Below are 23173 nucleotides of genomic sequence, written 5' to 3'. Positions count from 1 at the left end.
ATCTGTCTTGCACAACAAAATCGGAAAGTGAGTGTATTATGAAGACTGACTAGCGTGCATTTTCCCCGATACAATTACCTGGTCACTGTCCACATGAAGGTGAAATAAGAGTTTCAGTGGCAAGGGGACAGGTTTAATCAGACAATGCTTAATCATCCAGGTGGGGCTGCACACTGGTGGTGGTGGAGGGGATCCCCATTACCTGTAAAGCGCTTTTAGTGGAGTGTCCAGAAAAGCGCTATGTAAGTGTAAGCAATTATTATTATTAATGCTTAAGTACTGGCCATCAGAGAACTGCTTTTAGCAAGAGCTCGGCTTGTCTTATGTGACAAACCGGCCTTGAGAAGCCTTTGGGTCTCCAGCTCACTGATTTGACAGAGCTGTTGTCTTGCAGCTCTTGAACCCCGGGTTGGATTCAGGCCTGGGACACACTCTGGTCCCCTCGCGTCCACAGGGGCTGTGTCTCCGCGCGCCGTCCTGTCCAGGCTGGGGCTGCTGCCTTGAACCCCGCGTAGGCCGAGCCGCTGACAGCGAGCGAGGACCTCGGACCCCGCGTGCTCAGTGGAAGGGACGGCGGTAGCGGTTCTGGTGCTAGGCGGGCAGTTTTAATAAGGGGGGCGATGCCATGGAGGTTCGAGCTACTGCTCGTACCCGTTCCCGGCGGCGACTACTGCGTTGCCTCACGCAGGTGGCCTTAGCCTCAGCTCTTCTGCTTTCTTAATCACCGGCTAATTAATAGCAGTGCGGTGGAGAAATAAGGGGAGGTTGAGGAGGGACGGTTTAAAGTTATTACGGCTGAAGCTGCTCTTCAAACGGAGGTATTTTTATAATCCCAAGAGTCGAAAAATAAGCCAAACGTCTAAACAAGCAAGCAGATAAATCGAAGGTGTGAATTAGCCCTGGGGATTTAAGAGTTCCGTTTGCAACAAGTGTCCTAGAATCGTCAACTTCAATAAGATTCGGGTAGTCATTATTTTCTTTGTCAGGCTAGATCAGTTTTGGGTGTATACGGCAATGAGGCGCTGGGACTGAAGGCTCTGAATTCAGCCGGATTCAGTTTTGGGCAGGAGCCTGTGTACCTCCACCGCTAGAGGGCAGCACGACATGTACCGTCAGGGAGTTTCAACGCCAGACCTAGTTTTCACTTCCGAATCCGGCGAGCCTTTAATGTTCCTCTCCCGGCATGCCTTGTCCTCTTCCACCAGCCTGATCCAACATGGTGGGTCCCGAGCGATTTTGTTCTTTTTAAAATCGATCTCAATCCTCCAGAATTGAGAAATATAGAGGGATTTCTTGTTGTTAATCGTGGTGCTTATGCAATTATGTGATGATACAGCCGTGTATTGGGATCTGCAAGCAGCCTGACAAGTAAAGATGTGTAGTTTTATAGGTGATGCCTGTCATATTACTGTTCTCGGAAGGAGCGCCGTTCTCCATTACGTTCGCTGTTTTTTTCTTAATTTATTTTTTCCTGAAGCACAGACAGACTGTTAAGCGTACAGATTAAATCCAAAGGCGGTAATGGCACATCCTTGTAAAGAGTTCTGAATTTCGAAGCCTTTAAAACAATAAGGATCGTAACTTTCTCACGGTTTGGATTAGTTGTAGTATGTAAAGATTTCAGTAACATGTCCGGATCATTACTCATAAAATATGTCCATAAATTGGAACTATGTCCATATGTAGTGCATTTTTATTGTGTATTTTATCTTCAATGTTATTACCATTACAGAGTGTTGTTGTTTTCAGAGGTGTTGAAAGTATACAATATTGCACGTTTTCTATGCTTCTGCGGTATCCGCAGAAAGTACTGCTGCTGGTACGTTTTCCGTTGTACATAACTTCTTGCTGTTCGTGTTCGGTTAGTGAAATGTTTAAGGTGATTTGCGATAGTTGACCGTGATTCGGTCACGCTAGCAGGTAAGTCCCTTAATGTCCGAGCAGCCCGCTGTCCGAGAGGAATCGCTTCCTTCGAGGGGCTGGAAGGTAAACGCTCGTTTCTCTCCAGGGACGAGTCAGGACTAAGACGGTGAAAAAGGCCGCCCGGGTCATCATCGAGAAGTACTACACCCGCCTGGGCAACGACTTCCACACCAACAAGCGGGTGTGCGAGGAGATCGCCATCATCCCGAGCAAGAAGCTGCGCAACAAGATCGCGGGGTGAGTGGACGTCTGTGCGGGCAGCAGAGGGCGAGAGGCGCGGGTGGGTTTGCTTCAGGGGTCTGTAATCCCTTTTTAGTTGCGTCTAACACCTTGGATTAGATTTCACAGCTAGCACAATTTTTTTAGCTTGCTTTTGCTTCGATAGAATTCTGTTGGATTCATTTTGAGTAACTGCTTTAGTTTTTTTTTTGCTGAAACTCTCATCAGTAAACCCCTCACTTATTGCCTAGACTGTTTTTCCAAGAATGAGAGAGTGTCAAAAGATTTATTGGAAGATTGTCATGAATATCTTTTTTATATATATAAATAAGTTACCCTTTGGACACCCTACAGGATCTTGTTAAGGTTACTGTTTATTTTAAGTTTTTTAAATCTGTCTTGGGAATTAATGCTTCTACCCCTTTTTCTTATGCACCTCCTGTGGGTTGCTGTTAAGAGAAGGCAAGCCAACTGCAAACCAGACTGGTGTTTGCTTGACTGAGTTTCTCCCGTCAGGAGAAAAGGCAGGGCATTTGGAACTGTTCTGCACCTAGCACATTTTCACCCGTCTCTAAACAGTCTTGTCTGCAAGGTTGTGTCGTCAGGGGTAGCGGTCTCATCTCCGTAAGGATTTATTCAGTCATGCATCACACCTGAGCTCCCTGTTGCGATTTCCTTTCATGTCTGCCAGTACTGCCGTCAGAACCCTTTAGACTCAAACCCAGATCGGCTTTAGTGGAGTGGACAGCCCCTGAGCTCTCCTTTGTGTGAAGCCATGCATCTTTGAGTTCTTGAGGGTGTTTCAACATAGATTAGATTGGAATTCATCAGGCTTATGTTATTTAGCGCAAAAGGGAAAGAAGAATATTTTAAAGATGTTTGTCTGCTTTGTTTTTTTTAGATGATAATGTCTTTAAGGGAATAAAGACCTTTGTGAAGGGGAAATTGTGCGTGCTCATTGAGCTTTTGTTTAATGTGTTCTCAGGCAATAACTAGTTTGTATTTTTTTAAATTCTCGTCCTACATAGTTGTGCTGCATTGTTCAATGTAAGGTCTTGCCCCTGTATCGAAAGTGACTGTGGTATGCTCTGTTGCCTGGTCATTGATAGTACAGGGAGAGAGAACTGAAAGTCTTTCCCGTGTTTGAAGGGAACGCTGTCCCTGTCAAACCCTGTATCTTTCAGACATTAGTCTCTGATTCGTGTCTTAGTAGTATCCAGAGTGTTTGGTAACTTGGTAGAATGTGTTAGTAACTGAACAATAGAACATGAACTGAAATAGACATCTCTTGCTAGGTCGGCACTTGCAGTTTTTCCCTGCGATGTTATCAGCTGTATACTTGGAGGTGGTAGAATGGTTTTGTCAGTGGCTGGGCTGGTATTGTGTCAAATGCATGGACTGATTTTTCTTTCGGGTTCTCCTGCAGGTATGTCACCCACCTGATGAAGCGAATCCAGAGGGGGCCTGTCAGAGGCATCTCCATCAAACTGCAGGAGGAAGAGAGAGAGAGGAGGGACAACTATGTTCCTGAGGTCAGTGTCGCTGCCTGGATCCGCACAGACAAACACAGAGGAAGGGGAAGCTGTCGTCCAGTTTGGAACCCAATAGTTTTAACTCCCAAGCATAATTCTGTGAAGTTTGAACAGTTGTCTTTCAGTGTATTAGAACAGGATTAGTTCATTTCCTTTTTTTTGTTCATGGTACTGCAGATATCCTTTCTCTAGAATGTATTTTGGCGATTCTTCCTGCTTAACCTGCCATTCCAGCTTATACAATTACATCTAATGCGAAGTGAGGGAAGTCATTTCTCTCATGTAAGAGATTTTGTGGAGTACATTGTATGCAGTAAATCAGATTACAAGAAGAAACAAGTGGTACATGTGGATATAAGCTGCAATATAATGCACAGTAGAGTGAGAATTGTTATAAACTGCCTAGCAGGGGTTTCTCTTGTGATGTGCAATTAATGTATTTAGCTTGGAATAAGGAAAATGATTGTTGCGCAAATGATAACCAGGGTCTGCAGTTGTGGTATTTGCATGTTGTGGGGTTTAAAACTTCATGTGTATGCTTCATAGCGTGGCTAGAAACAGTTTGCAATGTGCAGTGTCTTCATCAGCCCCCGTGCCCTGTATCGAAAGTGACTGTGGTATGCACTGTTGCCTGGTCATTGATAGTACAGGGAGAGAGAACTGAAAGTCTTTCCCGTGTTTGCTGGGAACGCTGTCCCTGTCAAACCCTGTATCTTTCAGACATTAGATAGATTGTCCTGACATTGTAGAATCTCTGTTAAACATTTAGCTTTTGTGTAATCTGGCAGTAACCAGTTTGTTTTTTTAAATATTGCCCTACATTATTAAGGTGCTGTAGAGAATGTGGTTTTACATGGGACTCTATTGACTTTCTTAATTTGGTTTTATTTAGGACACATTAGGGAGTAACTCCAGCAGGTTTTAAAAAAGTTTTCTTTTATGTGCATCTACCTTGTTGTACACATCGCGATGCCTGCTGGTCCTCCTCAGATCTAAGTGATGCGTTTGTTTCCAGGTCTCTGCCTTGGACCAGGAGATCATTGAAGTGGACCCTGATACCAAGGAGATGCTGAAGCTGCTGGTACGTCCCCTTTCTCTGAATCAACCCAAAGCTGCGTATCTTTTGAGACGCATTAAAGCGCAAGTCCCGCACTTGCAGGCCTCTCGCCCTCACCCATGTGGCCTGCGGCAAGCTGTATGAGGTGGACGTCTGTAATGTGAAGCGAATGCTTGTAAAATTGCTGAAATGTTTAATTATGACATTAATTTGGGGGCTTCTAGTGACTTGATTCTGAACTATACCTGTACTTTTAAGTCAAATGTACGTAAGAAAGAACTGGCTTGAACCTTGGTATTGGAAATGTTGATTCATACTGAAGGAGAAAAAGAAATGGGAAATTAGATCCAAGTACTTGGGAGCCCTGTCTCTGTCAGGGTTGAAAATTAGATTTTACTGAATTGCTCAAATGGTGTGAGGCAGTTCTACCAGTTTCATATCCATTTGTAGTATTTTGAGCATAAGATTAATTTATAGTGTTAATTCTGAAACCCCTCAATGCATAATTCCATTGTGTAGACTGAGCACTTGTAAACTGTTTCAGGATATCCCTGAAAAATATCCAATACATGATACTTGTGGTAGTTATGAAAAGATGTACCAATTATTTTATAAATATTGTAACTTTTGCCCTCATTTACTGTCTGTGGTCTGCAGTGTCCTGCTGGTGGGCATGTAGTGTGTCCTGATCTGTTCTCACTTCCTGCTTCTGTTTCCAGGACTTCGGCAGCCTGTCCAACCTGCAGGTCACCCAGCCAACGGTCGGAATGAACTTCAAAACCCCCCGAGGAGCAGTCTAGACAAACCTTTGTAATATATCGATCTCAATAAAGAGAAAAACAAAACAAGAAGCAGTGGTGTGTTTTCCTTGATTTGCTGTGGTTTGGTTACATTTGTACTGAAGTGACATGGGCTTGTATCCTGGTACACTTGGTTTAATGTTGGAGATTACCGTTTTGATGATACTTGCACAATCATTTGTGCTTCACATGCATTCTTAGTACACAACACTGTGGTCCTAGAATGGGTATGAAAGTGCTTATAATAGTATCTTAGCTATGTATAGAGGGGCTCAAACGTTGCAGTTATCCATGTTCTTTTTTTATTGCTCGTTTCCCTTTTGAACACTTCCTGCAGGACACTTAACTGATGTTTCAATGCAACATTTAATCAAATCCAAGAAACGGAACAATTCGAGACATTTAAGGTTGTCAAATGAATTGGATTGTCCATTAGCATTTATTCAAAAGACTTAGTTTTCCCCCCCTCATTCACGTTTCTGTACATGCTCATTCAGTACTTTGCTGTAGCAATTTCAGGTCTAGTTTCTGTATAAAGGGTATTTGATGTGTTACATGTAAGGTTGTAGAGTGTATTCCTGGGTTCAAAGGAGTGCCCTGCACCTTATTAGTCTCATGATGGAGTATGACAAAGTCAATCAAGTTGACTTTTCACAATCGACAGTAAAATATGAATTGGAGGGCGTAAAGGGAAAATTAACAAAACTAGAGGCACAAAAGGTTTGTGGAAATGTAGGAAGATGCTGATTAAATGTTGAAGCTCACCTTGGATTTTTCCATGAATCAACTGGATGGGCTTCTGTCATTTGAATGGGAAAGAGTTACAGTATACATCACCTTCCATTTGACAGAAGCACAGTACTTTTTATCATAACCTTATGTACAGTTAACATCAGTATCCGGTTTGTTTCTCATACATGTTCAAAGCATTCACAGGATTTAGAAATCTGAGCTTTCGGCACAACCTACTGTATAAAAGGCTTTTGGCTATTGCTCTCCTTGTCCTTGTTCGCTGTGTGTTTCTGTGGACTGTTCACTTGGTCCAGGCTCTCTGCTCATCTCCTGACTTCCCTGAAGCTTAATGTTCCTTTTGTTTTTCTATAGGAAGGGAATAAAAGTCACTTTTACTGTTCCACGGTTGAACGTCTTAAGCATTGTTTTGGTTTTTATTAAAATGCTCAACAAGTGGTGTTAGCAGACCATCTGTGGCAGAGTGAGTGCCAGGACTGAAAATGGGGCCTTTTGATACATGAGTATGTAGCATACAAGGGATCTTTACTACTTTTAAAGACATGTGGCGTGTATTAGCTTCATCACGGTTCATTCAGGTTCATCATGAGGATTTTAAAATGTGAATTTCTGACTGGTCTGGGCTGCGCTGCTCAGGAAACCAGTGATGCCCACAGGTGAAAAATGGAAATGAAAGAAAAATCACACTTTCACTGAAAACATGCAATTAAATGCAAGTGTATTTTCACAGAGAGAATCTTCCAAGCTATTAACACCTGTGTCTCTCCCTGTGGGGCACTTCTGAGCCATTCTGTCTTTCCCTAATAAGCACAGTAAGTGAGCAATTGATGCATGCGCTGGTTGAAGAGCTTGTTCTATTCCAACGGGATTTTTTAACCTTAAGTAGCTCTTAGAGCTGCACAGCTGTGGCGCATCTACACCTGAACACAAGACAGAGCTGATGCATTCATCATCTTAAACGATGACAAAAATGTGAGGTGCAAACTGTAATGTGGAAATCTTGAGGCATGTATTAGAGAATCTGATTTCTCAGCTACTGGGCTTTTTTACAAACCCAGCTCTGTCCTTGCTAAAAGGTTTCGCTTGCGACGGGGCTCCGTGTTAAGTGGGGTACCTGCTGGCTGGTGACTCCGCGAGGGTAGCGAGCGATGTCATCGCGCAGCCTCTCTGTCCTCTCCCAGTCTTCCTCCCAGCGCTGACGCCAGGACTCGGACTTGCGTGCTGTAATGCGCTCCAGGAGAGCCCGATTCTCCTGGGTCACCTGCAGCAACTCCAAGCGCCTCTTCTCTGCGTTCAGGCTGTGTCCCAAGGTGAGGAAAAAAATATTTCCACCTCGCTGTTCCAGGACTCACTTAAAGTTGTGATATGATCAGAATTGCAAGGTATTACATGCAATTGCACATTGTGCAGCAAGAGTAAATGAAGGGCTGGGCTGGGACAAAAGCTTTAAAAGTAAAGTGGCAGCATGATGCTGTCAGCACAGCACTGTAATAAGATGCTGATTTGATTCTGTAAATATTCTAGCAGGAAACCCTTATTCCTTTGTTGCAATATTTAATAAGCATAGAAATACTATAATTCAGTTATAGACATTAGAAGTGATATCTTGAATAATGCAGATAAATCACCTCTGGGACAAGAGGCTTCTGAACTTATTTTGGGAAACTGATCTCGGAACCTGATGAAATTTAAGGAACACGTTTCCAGAACCAACACTACAAATCTCCCTTCTTCTGGATAATCCTCTGCGTCAATTCAAATTAGAAATGTTAAAAATGCATTAATTGGCCTCCTGATCATGTCAGTTTAAAGCTGACACAACAAAAAGTGTGCACAGTTTAGATTAAAAAATGCCTTAAACAGAATAGTTCCTCTGTTCTTCATTTTTGTACAGGGTTTTATGAATATTTAAAATGAAAACTGCATATTTAAAAAAATATATGTCAGTATGTGAATTGAGAGGAGCAAAAGTGTAATTGTTTCTGGGGCCAATTCAATTTGCAGTTATTCCAGAAAAGTGTGTCATCTGGGCACAGACTCTTTGCATTCTTTCCATTTGTTACAGTGGCTGACCACAAATTACCCCACTGAATTTAGTACGTCAGTGGTTTACCTGTTGCTAAGGAAGAGTTTGCTGTAGGAATTGCTACTGGCCAGATATAAAGAGCCCTACTGTGTGTGATTGGCTGGTTTTGTAGGGGTATCTGTGAGCTACATATCCTGAAAGATCTCAAAGATTTCTCTGACCTTTTAGATATTCAAAAATGCCCTTCAATAATTCAAGAGGAAGCATGTAACTTACAGGGGAGGTAAATGATTCAAGAACAGTGAGTAATTAGCTGTGATCATGCAATGACACTTAGATACAAGTACAAACAGTAACCAGATATGGAGGCTGGCTTCTTTGTCCACATGCTGTACCAAACAAAAATACGTGGATACTGAAAACATGTCTTTGCTTCACATTGCTTATTACAGAGATGCTGCTAATGAAGTACCAAAGGCCACAGAGAATGGGTTTGATTTCTCTCCTTATTTTCTTTTCCACTTTCCTAAATTAATTTAATGGGATTGGATGTTTCAGGTTACAAGTCTTAGGGGAAATATGCTAAAATTGTAGTCTTATATATTTAAATTCTGCAATCATCACTTTCGTACCCTGATAAATACAGTGGTATGTATATGTAAATGTATAGTGGTGTGTATATGAATCAGGGCAGCTCATACATTTTAATGAGGTTGTTAAATATGACTGAAGTATTTAAATGTAAGGATATGTAAATAACAGATAGAAGCCTTGATGGTTTCGAAAGACTATGATTTTCATTTTTAAACACAGAGGAGGTATTGAGTTCCAAATGAGTACATGCCAAGGGGCAAAGCATTTTGACTGTGTGTGAAATACCAGATTGAAAGGCCACATGTGAAAAAGAAAGTTATTCAGGAGCAGTGCTGACAGTAAAGCAGTAGATTTTGGATTGTTATTGCTTGTGTGGGGCTGCTGCTCTGTAGAATGAGTATGTTCCCCTTTGCAATTACAGATGCTATGTCTCACCTTCTCTCTGTGAAGTTATTCCTGTGGTCAACCCAGCCCTTTGACCTCATGATATCCGACAGCTTGGATGATAGGATCTGATTGTCCCTCTCAATGGTGGCCAAACGTTCCTCCTCGAGCTGGTTCACAAGGAGAGATGGACACCTACAAATAAACTTTGTGGATCTGAATTCATCTAATGCTTTCAAGGAAGGGGATAACAGGCTGCACTGAATTGAAACACAGATTCAAAATGCACATTCTGGGCTTTTTCAGACGTCTTTATCTCCATCTTGATCATTAGACATTTTACCCCATACAAAATAATACTTCCAATGCACAAAAGGTCCTATACGTTTTTTTTTCAACGCACATCCACTGTTCTGTTCATCTCACATCTGCAGCTAAACTAATAAAGTATTCATCATGTAGTCTATGTATTAATCATTTCAGCATGTTCCTTCAGACATGGTATTAAGCACCATTCAAACGCTTCTGTTTGGAATGGCTATGTTTACAGCAGAAAAAAAATCCCTTTTGATCATACAAATAATGTGCCGGAGCTTGACAGGGAGAGGAGTGAACATTATGCCAGGACAACCCCTTCATAGCACTGGAGCTGGTCTATTTAGGAAGGTTAAAGGGAGAACTGTTTCCTTTAGATTTTGCCCAGAAATACTATTTCTTCAGCTTATACTATACCTGTTGATAAAAGAGATGACCAGGTATAGTGCCACGGACACCATTAGTCATCTACAGTTTCTTTGGAATATCTCATTTTAAGAAAAACACGTACTGTACTGTATCTCCTGTGAAGAGTTACTGACCTGCAGTTTTTTCAGCTTCACCTGTAGATGGGCAGGCGTTGTGGGGCCCTTGGTGTCCACTACTGGCCTGGCTGTGTGAACCTAAGGAAATATTTATGTGTCATACAGTGACATACAGTGTGTCACTGGTAGACAGAGTATTTCAGGTACGTGAAAATGTGTGCATTGTATAAAACCTTTAAATGAGATTGCATCAATAGCCTTGTGCAACAAATGCTGTAGATAACATCCTCAAACTTCAGAAACATCCCAAAGAATCTGGGAAGTAAAAAATAACATTTCATCCTCGATTTCATTCAATGTAATTTTATACTTTTCTGTACTTCATTTGAAAAAACTTCTTTGTACATATTACACCACATGGAAAAGCAGGACAGGTATTGTTTATTTCAGGAAAACTCAATTGTGACAATTTATTGACACACACGAACGTGGCCATTGTACTCTCAGAGCCTGGGAGGTCATTTACTGACCATGTTGTCAGGTTTGTTGTTTGTTGTGTCTCTCAGTGAAAGTTTGTCCTTGACAGCCTGGGCTTACGATTCATGACATAACTGGGGCCGTAGTTAAATTGTACATCTCGTGCTAAGGAGGTATTTTTCAGCATTTATTTCCATAGACACAATGCGTTGAGTTATCGTGCTTCAAGGCTTTTGAAAAGGAATGTTCCTATGTAGAGAACAAATTATTCTTAACACCCTTGAAGTAATGAAAATTATGAAATGGGAAAATACCCAGGTTACATGGGATCATCATTCTGTTTGGGATACGATGATGCATCAGTAAATCTCCTTCTACAAGTCATCACAATATAAGATGTAGATATAGTATAGATAAGACTATAAAGCGGTTTCAGAAAGGTACTTGGTCTGGTAAATATCTGATATATTTGGCCATTTGAATGTTATGTTATGAAGTGTCTGGCTTGAAATCAAATGACAGTCAGGCTCCACTAGAGGAAAAATCATTCGACCATTAAGACAGCATGCACGCTTGCAATGTTAGATAAATACATAAGACAGACTCCTCAAAATATCGTCTTATACAAATGAGACAATTTACTCCATGTACTAAAAGGAAATTTGAAATCTACTTGCTTCTTTTGCTGCTTGGCCTTTACAGTCATCCTTCTCTTATCAGAAATTGCCAACCTTGCAAAAAGGTTTTGTGTGGAAGGTTTGAGAGTCATCTCCTTCTCGATTTTCTAACAATCATTTTGACATTTGTCTTAAACGCACAATAAGATCAGTATTTCCAAATATTAATTTCTATATGACTGCAAGTTTTAATTATACTGAAATAATATGGACTTAAACTACTTACATCCATTTCATTGATTTGCTATCAACAATGCTTAACCAATATCCTATAAAGTTACCTTTGTCCTGTGCTCGTTGTACCTGGCTTGGTCCCATTTCTTCTGCAGGTATTTGTTAGTTGAAGGCTGAAGGGGCTGGTATGATCTGTGCATGTCTGAATGTGCTTGTGCTCTGTGGTGCACTGCTATTCAGAAGCTCCTGTATAACCTGAACCTACACACCACATGGCCCTCCCCCTGCTCTCTGCCCTGGGTCCTACAATACACCTTATAAAACTTAGCACTGTTCGTTCTCTGCTTGAGCTTGTTTTAACCATGCCATTTTAGACTTTTATATTAATATTTTTGTGGTTACCGCATCATCTGAAATAATTTGTTAACATGTGAAGGTTTTTTGGGTACTACGACAACAGACATTTCTTGGGCAAAGTGAGTCATACATATTTGAACCCTGTCTGCCTATTTCTTTTCCTAAGACAGAAGCCTACAAAGTATACATGACAATTATTTTGGCTCACACCAGAAGAAGGCTCCACAGTCAAAACGTTGTTTCCTTTCTTCTCTTTCTGCATGGAATAGACCTAACCTGTTCCTTTGCAGCCTACACATGCTGACCCAGCTACCTACTTGAATTATTTTGGCATATCACTTGGGATTGTAAGGGCAGTTTTCACAGCCTGTGAAGGATAGTCACCTTTTCAGACAGCTCCATTAACTCATCACAGAGGTCACTGATACTGTATAAGACTTCTACCCAGGAGATACTAATGAGAATGCATCGGCCTCCCACCAGGAGGCTTAACGATGCAGGTAGCTTCCCAAAGCTGCCTGAAGCCAGTGTGTACACCGGATCTGAATAGCTGTTACCATGACGCTGTCTTTATCTGTCTTTGCTACAGTTTCCCTTGCTGAGAGATTAAATATCAATTAATTATTACTGTTTATTTGGCTCTTAAAGTGAAGGGGCAAGGGAGTTCATATAAAAGGTATCATTTGTTAAACTGGAATTTTCAATCTAAAGTACTTAAATTAGAGACCGGTCGTGTGTTTGAATGGGACAAGTATTCGTTGTTATTGACAATTGTTGTCTGGTAAACTGGCTATTTTCCTTTTCTTACGACAAATGCGGATGTTGCTGATTAATGCAAATTACACAAGAACGTAAAAATGTACACTAGTGAAAAAATAATATTGGTTCAGTTCAGATTTTCGGTTTCTAATTGTCTGAACTGGTATTTATATGGTTTAAACGGGACACCAGTTAACTTCTTATATCATTATATTACCATCAGAATGTAACCTATCTCTTTAATAAAGCTGTAATAAAGTGGAACATACTTTATTTTGAACTATCCAGACTTGATGGTACGGGTCATTAGTACATAAAAGTTGAATATTTCCTACTGAAATTTCCATGGGTAGCTTTCTCTTCGAATTATTTTTATATAAGGTACTGTAGCGCTCTCCGGCTTCACTCAACAGTGACCCAGCCAGTTGAGCCAATTGAATTAGCTCTAGGGCAAATGTGAGCTGACTTTACAGCATAAAATAACAGGACGAGGATATACAGTAGGTATTTGTATTTGATGCAGTTTTTGGTTGTGGTCCTAGAACACACACAGAAAATAGCAGTTAAAGCCAATTATTTTACTTATCTTCCGTTATGCTGACCAGATAAAAAATAACGAAGTCACAGGACGTTTTTGCATTTTCAACTTTCAAAAAGACGTCGATTCTGAAGTAGTCGAGCTGTCAGGAGGAACTAACATGCACTGTCGTTCTGTTTCTTGCGGACGTGACGGTATGGGAACAGTGTGTACCCGGAAAGTTCTCCGTACTTTGACACATAGCTTATGCTTTGCGAGTATAGCCTGAATTTACTGCAACAGACGTCAGTCTTTTAAAGATTCATAATTTCTCTTTTTATTTTATGTTTTTTTTTTTACATTTGGTGAGCTTAGTGAGCTAACTGATGTCGGACTTATTACTGCGATGGTGTGTGGATCAGCTAAACCGAAATTTTGGTTTGGACGCTTGTGATGACATAGTGCAGTGAGTAAATATTAACAGTTCTCCAGTTATACACTATTTCAAAACCATCACTTCAGAACTTATTTATAATAGCGAGGTCGAGGTTTCGAAAGTGTTATACTATAGGAGATGTTATAGATGTCGTCAGTAGTTGTATAGACTTATATACATTTTCATAACTTAATGTAGCTCTGTATAAAGCAATGAATAGCGAGGCGTGAGTTCTGTCGACAGAATTCTTCAACTTGTTATTTCATTAAAAGATTTGGAATGAATAAACGTTTATAGTCTTGTAAGCGGTCTTAACGTATTTTAGATAATCAACTAGAAGTCTGAAAATATTGCTTCTTTCTTAGATCTTGCCTCAGTTTAAGTTTATCTGAATAATCAGTGAACAGGTTTGAGGGATTAATTTCCTGACCTTTGCATTTCTTTTACATTGTGGAGTATGTGCTTCTAGAATATGCAACTTTTCATATAATGCCTGTGGTATGAGTTAAATTATTAACGACAGAATGAAGGTGTCTAAAAAACATGAACACTTGCGATATGAAATGAGGTTATAAATTCTGTCCAATAATATATATTGTTAATTTTATTTTCTATGTCAAACATTAGATTCAGAAATTAGGCACAGTTCTTGGGTTATCAATCATGGTTAATGTCTTCGACAGGTATATACTTTCCATAGAGAATGCAGAGGAGATCAGAGAGTACGTAGGAGATCTTCTCCAAGGGACAGAAGGAAAGAAGCAGCAGTTTATGGATGAACTCCTGGACAGATGGCACGGGTCCCGGCAGCCTGCCTCAGAGAGCATTCAGCTCTACCACAGAAAGGAGACTGTGGCAGGTAGGACCTTCAGATTAGGACCCAGAAATTAATAGGGTGTGGGAGATGGAAGTAATACTTGAGTTTCTCACTTGGTCAATAGATCCTGTGATAAATGTTGTACAAGACAGAAATCCACATTAATAATAATTAATAATAATAATAACTTACACTTATATAGCACTTTTCTGGACACTCCACTCAAAGCGCTGTACAGGTAATGGGGATCCCCTCCACCACCACCAGTGTGCAGCCCCACCTGGATGATGTGACAGCAGCCATAGTGCGCCAGAACGCTCACCACACACCAGCTATCAGTGGGGAGGAGAGCAGAGTAATGAAGCCAATTCATAGAGGGGGATTATTAGGAGGCCATGATTGGTAAGGGCCAGTGGGAAATTTGGCCAGGACGCCGGGGTTACACCCCTACTCTTGTCGAGAATCTCGACCAGTTAGTAGTCCTCCAAGGGCAGCATCAAGCAGATTTCACGGTGAGGGAATGTCACAGAAACTGTCCATGAAAGAGAAGTAACACAGAGAAAAGAAACCTCTCGAAATAATTTGTGCAGAGGTGGCAATATAGAATGAGCAGTTCTCTTTCCTTCTCCAGACGTTCCCGAGGTATTGAAGGGAATGGATTCCCTGAAGAAATCCAAGCGCAAAGGGCGGAACAAGCAGGAAGTGCCGACTGTCCCTGAGCAGGAGCCTGCGCCAGAGGAAGTGAAGACGCCTATAGACTTGTTGAAGGTGAGTGGAGTGGATAAAATAAGTATCCACCACCACCACCGTATCCATGACTGTGTTCGTGTATCAGAAGCGCACTTCAGATGGTCATGGGAGAGCAGCAATGTGGTCGAAGTGAATTGTGGATAGGCTGCTGGTCTGGGTTCATTCTTGATGGATTTTGTCTATTCTGTTTAAAGGCGCAGGAAAGCAGCAGCTCTACCAGTGTGAAAAAGAAGAAGTTTGTGAACCTGTATGCCCAGGAGGGCCAGGACAGGCTGGCCGTCTTGCTGCCTGGGCGCCACCCCTGCGAGTGCCTGGCACAGAAACACAGGCTCATCAATAACTGTCTGACCTGTGGGCGCATCGTTTGCGAGCAGGAGAACTCCGGTCCCTGCCTCTTCTGTGGCAGCCTCGTGAGTACAAGTTTGTCACTGACCTTATTGTCTAAGGTTTTACTAAAACAGTTCTTGGTGGAGGGCCAGGTAATGTGAAACCCTAGTTGTCCTATTTCATATCTTCACAATTAGACTGCATCGGCTGTGCATATAATATTACACCAGCACATTGTGTAAGCTAGGTAACCCAAGATATTACTGACTTAAACCCTTGCAAGTGTATGGAAATATTATTATTTTTTAATGAAAGTACTTTAAATCGTGCGATCATTCTTCATAGACACTTAGCTTTTGTCCTTTTTGGGAAAATTGACTCTGAATCCTGAAACAAACCCTAAAAGTGCCATATAAGCTAATGATAGCAAAGTGTACAGAAGAGGTGGTGCTCATGATAGTGTACTTATTATTCCTGTCCTCTGTTTTTTTTTGTTTTCCGTGAGGGAAATTTAAAATCTGTGTTGCGGGACAGCTCTTTTGGAAAGGGGCAGTATAGGTTTGACCACTGAGAACGGGCTTGTGTGTGTGAAGGACAGAAATGCGTTGCCTTCAATGCGTAACCGTTCTGTTTTGGGAAGGTCTGCACAAAAGAAGAGCAGGAGATCATCCAGCGAGACTCCAACAAAAGCCAGAAACTTCTGAAGAAACTCATGGGAGGTGAGCTGATCAGCAGAGATCATGCTGTACCGATGTTTTCTTGTCATAATTGGGCCTGAGGCACAACCTCACATGTTTTTAACAAAGCGTTGCAGTCTTATTTCACATATCGGAGTTGACTTCATTAATCTCTGTGGGTTTGGCAGGAGGAGACAGAGCCAGTCAGGCCTACGGCACAGAGAGAGAATTTCTGCCCCAACAGGAGGCCAGGACGAAGTCTGGCCTGGAGAAAGCCCTCCAGCACAAGGAGAAGCTCCTGGAATACGACAGGAACAGGTATTTTCCTTGTAGACTCAGTCACATAGAATAACACACTGTCCGCCTCAGGCTTTGCATTTTGTGCGTTACACTCAGCTTTTTCCCTTCATTGCTTAAGTGAAAGTATACTGTATATCTGTATAGCTAGCAAAAATACCTGTTTTTAGAACTCAGTAGCTTTTCTTTGTCCTAGAATATTAACAATAGTAGGGTTGCAGAGCTTTAAAGTCAGATATAGTCTGCATAATTACTGACCTGTGCAATTCCACAGTAAATTATAGTCCTAAAGAAACCAGTCTGAGCAGCAGCCAAGTAATGAACACATCACCTACTGGCTAATTTAATTTGAAATATTCCAGAGTTAGATAATGGGAATCTGCAGTGATCTTGGTCGGATCTCTGTTTGAATTTGTTTTTTGTATATACAGTATTTTCTATGTAGGTATTCTAGAGTATATATGTTTTAATTGTGTAGTGTGTTGGGTTTTTTTTTCTTCTCCAATGCAGGAGTGGGTTGCTGTGGTAGGCAGGGATGGGGAGAGGGGTTAGTTGGGTTCGTTTGGTTTTGTTCTCATTTTTTATGGCAGTTTTTTGATTGGTGATAGAAATAAATAGAGCCGTTCGTGAAATAATATTCCCAGGTCACAGAGGGATCGAAAGACGGAGCTCCACAGCCTGTGTGGGACAAGGCTGTCCCTGTGAGAGCTGGCTGTGGCTGACTTCCTGTTTGTCCCCCCACCCCAAGTGTGCGCCGGACGCAGGTGATCGACGACGAGTCGGACTACTTCGCCACCGACTCCAACCAGTGGCTGCCCCAGGCGGAGCGCGAGGCTCTGCGGCGGCGCGAGGAGGAGCTGAGGGAGCTGCGTCACGCCTCGCGCCTCGGCAGGAAGGTCACGCTGGACTTCGCGGGGAGACGAGTGCTGGAGGAGGGAGAGGGCTTGAGCCATTACTACAGCAAGTGAGGATGGGCAGGGGGAGTGACATGGGGCGGGCAATGAGAGCAGGGGCCCCTGTGATCTTCCGCTGGGGGCAGTGAGAGCAGGGGCCCCGGGGCTCCTCTGCTGGGGGCAGTGAGAGCAGGGGCCCCGGGGCTCCTCCGCTGGGGGCAGTGAGAGCAGGGGCCCCGGGGCTCCTCCGCTGGGGGCAGTGAGAGCAGGGGCCCCGGGACTCTTCTGCTGGGGGCAGTGAGAGCAGGGGCCCCCGGGACTCTTCCGCTGGGGGCAGTGAGAGCAGGGGCAGTACATGAGAGTTCCTCAAGTACACACTGTACAATCCGTGGAAGTATACTGGCTTGTTTAAACCAGGTGGTTGTACATTCTGCTTCTATAATGAAAATGAATTCAAAAAAGTTAAAATAAGTAAATATGGTAATCTAGTCATCCTACTTTTTAATTTTCTAAATTACTAAAAATACATGTGGAATCTGTGCCACCAGAAGATCTGTAATTGCCGCGATGTGTAGACACAGTGCTTTTCTTCAGTGTCGTCCCATGAGAACACTAAAACAAGGGAGGATGATGGAGGGAGAGTCTGTAATTAGGTCAGCTGGTCAATGTGAAGAATAGTAGCTTTAGCTGGAAGACGTATGACAGGATTTGACCAGGCTGGAGGTGTTGGAAGAGTGCAAGAAAGATGAATTACAATTGAGTCATTTAAAGACTAAGGAAAGGCGGGTTGTGCTGCTATTGCTATTTTTTTTCACATTGTGCGTTGCTGCTTTGTTCTGAGCTGGTGCAGTTTTTACGATATTTCTCTCTCCCAGGTTAGATGAGACTGTTCAGGCCATCAGCACAGGGTCCCTGGCGCGAACTCCCACACAGCCTGAGCAAGGGACTCGACAGCACTTGGGAGAGCTTGTGAACCCCAATATCATGCAGGCCGCACCAGTGGTGAGTGGAAATACAGTAGACGCAATGCGAGGATAACAACGATCACACATGCATGAGAAGCAAGTAACCCTTGATGCTTTACTTTTTAAACTAGCCCTTTTCGGTTATTTATCTTGTTCTACACTGACATGGCTGTCCGAGGTCATGTGTAAGTTGGTGCTGTTATGGGACTTGTCTGCTAAGGCAGAAGGATTTTTGTGTTTTGTGACAATCTGAGTTAAGAAAGCCTTGTCGTTTTCCGGCCTAGCACAGGCGATGCAGGGTGATGTCTTAGTAAAGAACTGTTGTATCAGTCAGGCTACAGGAGTCATGCGAAAACGCAAGGCTTTGATTCCCAATGGTAGGTGGTTATGAGCTATAACACAACTGAAGTACTAGCTGACTTGTGATGTGTACGTGGTGCTGTGTAGCCTGTGATGCGGCAGTGTGTCTTGTCATGGCTGTCGCAGTGGGTGGAGGTGGGCAGCTCGGAGGTCCAGAGGAAGGCCCGGGACAAGGCCGGCGTGACCGAGCCGGATTCAGGACGCAGCCGGCTGCGGATTCAAGACCGGGAGCTGCAGGAGATTGCAGATGGAGGCTGGTGTCTCAGCATGCACCAGCCCTGGGCCTCTTTGCTCATTAGGGGCATCAAGAGGTATTTGTCTGTCTTTCCCTCTGTTGGCACAGCGTCATCAGGGGCCTAATGATAGAGTGATGGAGCAGGGGCCTTTTGTTTTATGTTCATGGCATTAAAGGTACCCATGTCTTCTATGACAAGGATTCATGGGTACTTTCTGGGTATTTTGTAGTATTTAATATCTCTAATGTTGCCGTTTTGTTTTACATAAGACATAGACAACCCATATTCTTTATTCAGCTTTTTTCTTCTGTTTTTATTTGGAAACCAAATCCCCTGTTCTCTGCTTTATATAAGAACTGGAAATTGAAACAAACAGACTGATGTTCACTTAGGTCATTTAAGGGATACATAATAAATCTGTGACATTTAAAAATTTGATTTTAATATGTAGTGGTGTATTTGAAGTAAATCTAGCAGTATTACTGGTAAAAAAAACAGGTAATGTCTGCTTGTTTATCAGACTCATAAAAGTTCTGAAAAGTGGAAATGTTATATCCTTTCGATTTCTATAGGTTGCATGATCTGTGGGCTTGACGTTATTTAATTCCGATGAGGGAGAAGATGTATAAGCACTCTGTGAGCTCTGTATTTTAATCTCTGCTGGGCTTTTGTATAACCTGTTCAGAAGCTGTTTGCATGAAAATGTGACCGCCAGCCCACCACTGCAGTCTCTGAGATTCTCTGACTTGCTGCAGGGTGGAGGGCAGGACTTGGTACACTTCTCACAGAGGCCGCCTGTGGATCGCTGCTGCAGCCAAGAGGCCCACTCCCCAGGAGACAGCCCAGGTTGAAGCGATGTATCGGAAACTCTACAGAACAGGTATACCGATAAAGGTTTCCTCGGGGCTGTGTACTGACAGTTTGGGGGAATAGAGAGTACAGTGATTATCGAAGGAAAAAGTAAGTAGTGAAATATACATTTCAAAGAAGCTGAGATGAATAGAAAGTTAATAAAGTAAATGATTGAGAAGGTGCAGGTGAATGTGTTAAACACAAGGCTCCGTGAGGGGAAGAGATAAGAGCTGGGAGCATAGCTGTTGGCTTGTCAGTGTTCACATTGACTTTTCTTGGCTTGTCCAGCATCTTAACCATTCGGTTTTATTTCCAGCCCCTGACATTCCAAGAGAATATCCCACAGGATGTCTACTGGGGTGTGTGAACGTGACTGACTGTCTCTCTCAGGAGCAGTACCAAAAACAGGTGAGTACAGCCTTTTCTTTAGTATTCAAATACCTTATTTTGCTCCGTATATAGAGATGCAGACCTGCTGTTTTACAAAATCTGTGGAAAGAGCATTATTGTACATTCAGACAGCGGAACAGTTAAATAGGCCTGTCTGAATCTCTCTTTACTCTGGCAAATATTGTGAGAACCAGCCAAGCAGAAAACTTCTAAATGTATAGGTGTTTGTATGACTTTTTTTCTTGCTTTTTTATAAGGAGGAAAAAAATGTGTACCTCTTGTTTGAATGTACCGAATCAGGAAACAATCATTGCGAATGTACTGAAATTTACCACTTGTACGTTTTTTTTGTTTCTTTATAAACAAAAATTTGCTTTCCTTTTACACCTATAGGAAAAAAAAACATATGGAGATGCTTCTTTGTGTGTGGGATAATTTATCACTTCCAACAGTTATAACATACTACCAGCAGAGGGAGCAGTGCGCCAGTGTAAACCTCTGATGTCTAGATAGATAATACTTTATTGATCCCGAAGGGAAATTGATTAAATTGATGTCTAATGATGAACCTGGGACAGTGATTTGTAAGTTTGTTAACTCTTGCAGGGTCCAGTGTTTTGTCTTATTTTAAATGTAATAAATAACTTGTGGTGCGTTACACTAGATAACACTGATTCATTCTGAAAGTTGTGGCAAGCGAGACTGTCGGTACTGTTCTTGATTCATTTGAAAAGAATGATGTACAAGTCTGGATGAAAGTGACTTTATCTCTTCCTTTCATGCAGTTAACATGTCTTTTGGACTCACTAGTTTGTAGTTACAGATCCTCCCATGCTGCAAAACCCATCTTTATAAGCCGCTTTGAAGTTTATTTTTTTTAGGAGTCCAGCTTTGTGGACAGTTCAATGGTCAGGTGGCATAAAAGACAGGCCTGTAAATTGCACTTTTGTTTCTCTCTCAGCAGAGATCAGTGAGGGCTTTTAAGTGGAAACAAGATGCTGGTTTTCTGAAAAGGCACCTGTGCTTGTTGTTTGTAGTTCACAGCAGAGTGGTGCACACTGGAGAGTCTTCTGTTTCCTCCAGGATCGTTGCGTTTGGATCAGGGGAGATCAAACAGCATCGCAGCTTCAGAAGAAAAGCCTCCTTTGTGAATGAGAAAGATGGCTCACTTAATGTTAATGACGAGCATGTTCGCTTAACTGGGGACGATAAATCATTACTTCAGGTCTTTGAGTGCTTGATTTTCCCATCCTTGTTACTTGAGAAAACTGGAGCTGATTGAGTCGACTCCATTCTTTACTGTGTGGTGTGTTTCCAAATATATCCACCCCAGATCTCACTCCGACTTTAGATTGCATAGGAGGTCCTTTATAAAATAGCATGTTCTTGTGTCAGCCTACACTGCACGCCCAATACAATGATGTTGTTCACCAATGTGTAAGTGAGGGCAGGGGACTGTAAGAAAAAAAGCCGAGATAAGAGTATTCCTGGAGTGCTGATATCCCTTTTCTGTGACCGTCGCTGAATAAGAATGAGTTGAGCTGTGCAGTGGCAGTAGCGGTGCCTGTTTCCCAGTTTTAAAAAAGGCCTTGTTGTATGTCAGCGGCTCTTTCATTGCACAATCCATCAGCAGTCTTGCAGTCCACCCCGAATGAAGATTTACTGCGCTGGCAGCAGCACAGTTAATTGCACACTGAACTCGGCAGCAGCCCTCTGCTCCAAGTTAACCTGCTCTGATCTAATGAACAGCGGCACAGCATGAGAACAGAGCTTGGAGGTAGAGTGGGGCTGGAGGGGGGGGGTTCGCTTGCGAGCGTTTTTAGATGCGACCGATTTCCCATCTGTTTGTGTCGACTTTAACAATCCCAGAGCACTTATTAAAGCGCACGGGGTTATTGATCCCAATACCCTTCCCAGATTAATGAGGAAGCTCCATTATCCAACCTCCCCTGGCAGTGAAGATGCAAGAGCTGGCTGCCAGCAGGGTCCCTGTGAAGCCATGTGACTGCCCATCAGGTGGAGCAGGACCAGTGGGCGCCCCGCCTGAGCTGGACTAGAGCGATTCAGGCAAGCCCACCAGAATGTCTGACCATCAGCGAAGGCCAGCGTTGGGTTCCAGATTCCAGTAGCTAATGCTTACAGAAGTAGACAAGTCCCCAACCAAGGTCAGGCGCACCTAAACAACAGGAAAAACGTTTCTCGGACTTTGTTCATGTCGCAACCATCCATAAGCAGAGTGGCAAAACCAAATGAAGTAATTTTCTCAGCTAATAATCCAATAATAATGCCGATAAATCTTCTATGTTATATAAGGTAATGGAAATAATTAGAAATATACACGAATAAACCACCTTATGCATGGCAATAGGATTATAGATGATAGTTACCATGGATTTAGAAAAGCTATGTCTTGCTTAACAGATTCACTAGGTTGCTTTGAAAAAGCACCGGTAGTATTAGGTACAAATATCATGTGGCATTTAGATTTAATGAAGGGTTTTAATAAACAATTTCAGAAAAAAAAACTAAAAAATCAACTGGATTGAGAGCAGGTTAGGACAGGGAAAAGAAATAGTAAAGTGAGGGGGGTGAAAGCTTAAATTTGGATGATGTCCTTAGTGGAGCACCACAGAGATCTGTATCAGGATTACTCCTCTTCCTAATTCTTAATAACTGTCTCTGTGTTGATGTAGTTAGTAAACTAGTCAGGTTCACAGGTGACTAAGTTAGAGGATTAGAAAACTGCAGAAGTTGCAAACAACATTTAAAAAGTGAGACTGGGTAAATATCTGGCAGATGATATTCAATGTAAACAAGAGCCTGTCAACACTCTGAAGGTACATAGGATGGAAATGTGAATTTAAGTACATAAGAAGTTACAAGGCATTTGGCCCATGTGTTTTCATGCAAGAGCTCATCCTGCAGTATCTTGAAGAAAGACCGTCTATAAGTTGTCAACAAGGAGACTGGTCAGCTTGGTGACCAAAATGATAAAAATAAGTAGCAAAGTCTTTCTCGTACATTACCTCCTCAAGCTCAAGTGTTTCCCATTTTCTATTTGTAGTTTTCTTTTCTACCACTGGATACCATTTCTGTAAGGCAATGGCTGGATAATATCCTAGCCAGT

The 23173-nt window shown here is 42.3% G+C and overlaps 3 protein-coding genes and 2 non-coding genes across 6 annotated transcripts in view; 4 read left to right on the top strand and 1 right to left on the bottom strand.

Annotated features, from left to right (window-relative positions):
* Positions 1–1104: 1104 nt before the first annotated feature.
* Positions 1105–5582, top strand: LOC148659466 (small ribosomal subunit protein eS17). The gene is made up of 5 exons (XM_088641738.1): positions 1105–1219; positions 2009–2160; positions 3569–3674; positions 4690–4755; positions 5451–5582. Exons 1-5 carry the CDS (start codon positions 1217–1219, stop codon positions 5529–5531), a joined length of 408 nt encoding a protein of 135 aa, XP_088497864.1. The 5' UTR covers positions 1105–1216; the 3' UTR covers positions 5532–5582.
* LOC148659468 (small nucleolar RNA SNORA71) lies at positions 3202–3329 on the top strand. The gene has a single exon (XR_015940600.1). It is a non-coding gene; the product is annotated as a small nucleolar RNA SNORA71 (small nucleolar RNA).
* Positions 4270–4397, top strand: LOC148659467 (small nucleolar RNA SNORA71). Its single transcript, XR_015940601.1, has one exon. It is a non-coding gene; the product is annotated as a small nucleolar RNA SNORA71 (small nucleolar RNA).
* Positions 5538–12329, bottom strand: LOC148659465 (sperm axonemal maintenance protein CFAP97D1). Its single transcript, XM_088641737.1, has 5 exons — positions 11521–12329; positions 10143–10223; positions 9337–9455; positions 7396–7579; positions 5538–6629 (listed from the first exon to the last, which is right to left on the bottom strand). The coding sequence occupies exons 1-5, from the start codon at positions 11611–11613 to the stop codon at positions 6519–6521; spliced, it is 588 nt and encodes a 195-aa protein (XP_088497863.1). The 5' UTR covers positions 11614–12329; the 3' UTR covers positions 5538–6518.
* Positions 12330–12352: 23 nt separating this feature from the next.
* Positions 12353–23173, top strand: part of trip4 (thyroid hormone receptor interactor 4) — a 38128-nt gene continuing 27307 nt past the window's right edge. Inside the window, exons 1-11 of one of the 2 annotated variants that reach the window (XM_088641732.1) lie at positions 12353–12446; positions 14166–14341; positions 14931–15067; positions 15244–15459; positions 16017–16095; positions 16242–16371; positions 17099–17314; positions 18119–18245; positions 18695–18879; positions 19560–19684; positions 19973–20064. In XM_088641732.1, the coding sequence (XP_088497858.1) occupies positions 14254–14341; positions 14931–15067; positions 15244–15459; positions 16017–16095; positions 16242–16371; positions 17099–17314; positions 18119–18245; positions 18695–18879; positions 19560–19684; positions 19973–20064 (1395 nt within the window). In that variant the 5' untranslated portion in view covers positions 12353–12446; positions 14166–14253. Of the gene's footprint in view, positions 12447–13287; positions 13513–14165; positions 14342–14930; positions 15068–15243; positions 15460–16016; positions 16096–16241; positions 16372–17098; positions 17315–18118; positions 18246–18694; positions 18880–19559; positions 19685–19972; positions 20065–23173 lie in introns of those variants that run through there. The other variant, XM_088641731.1, reaches the window with a different exon arrangement.

The sequence above is a fragment of the Lepisosteus platostomus genome, chromosome 7 (genome assembly GCF_059453375.1).
Source record: "Lepisosteus platostomus isolate fLepPlt1 chromosome 7, fLepPlt1.hap1, whole genome shotgun sequence".
In the NCBI taxonomy this organism is placed as follows: domain Eukaryota; kingdom Metazoa; phylum Chordata; class Actinopteri; order Semionotiformes; family Lepisosteidae; genus Lepisosteus; species Lepisosteus platostomus.
This window is presented reverse-complemented; position numbering and strand designations above follow the sequence as displayed.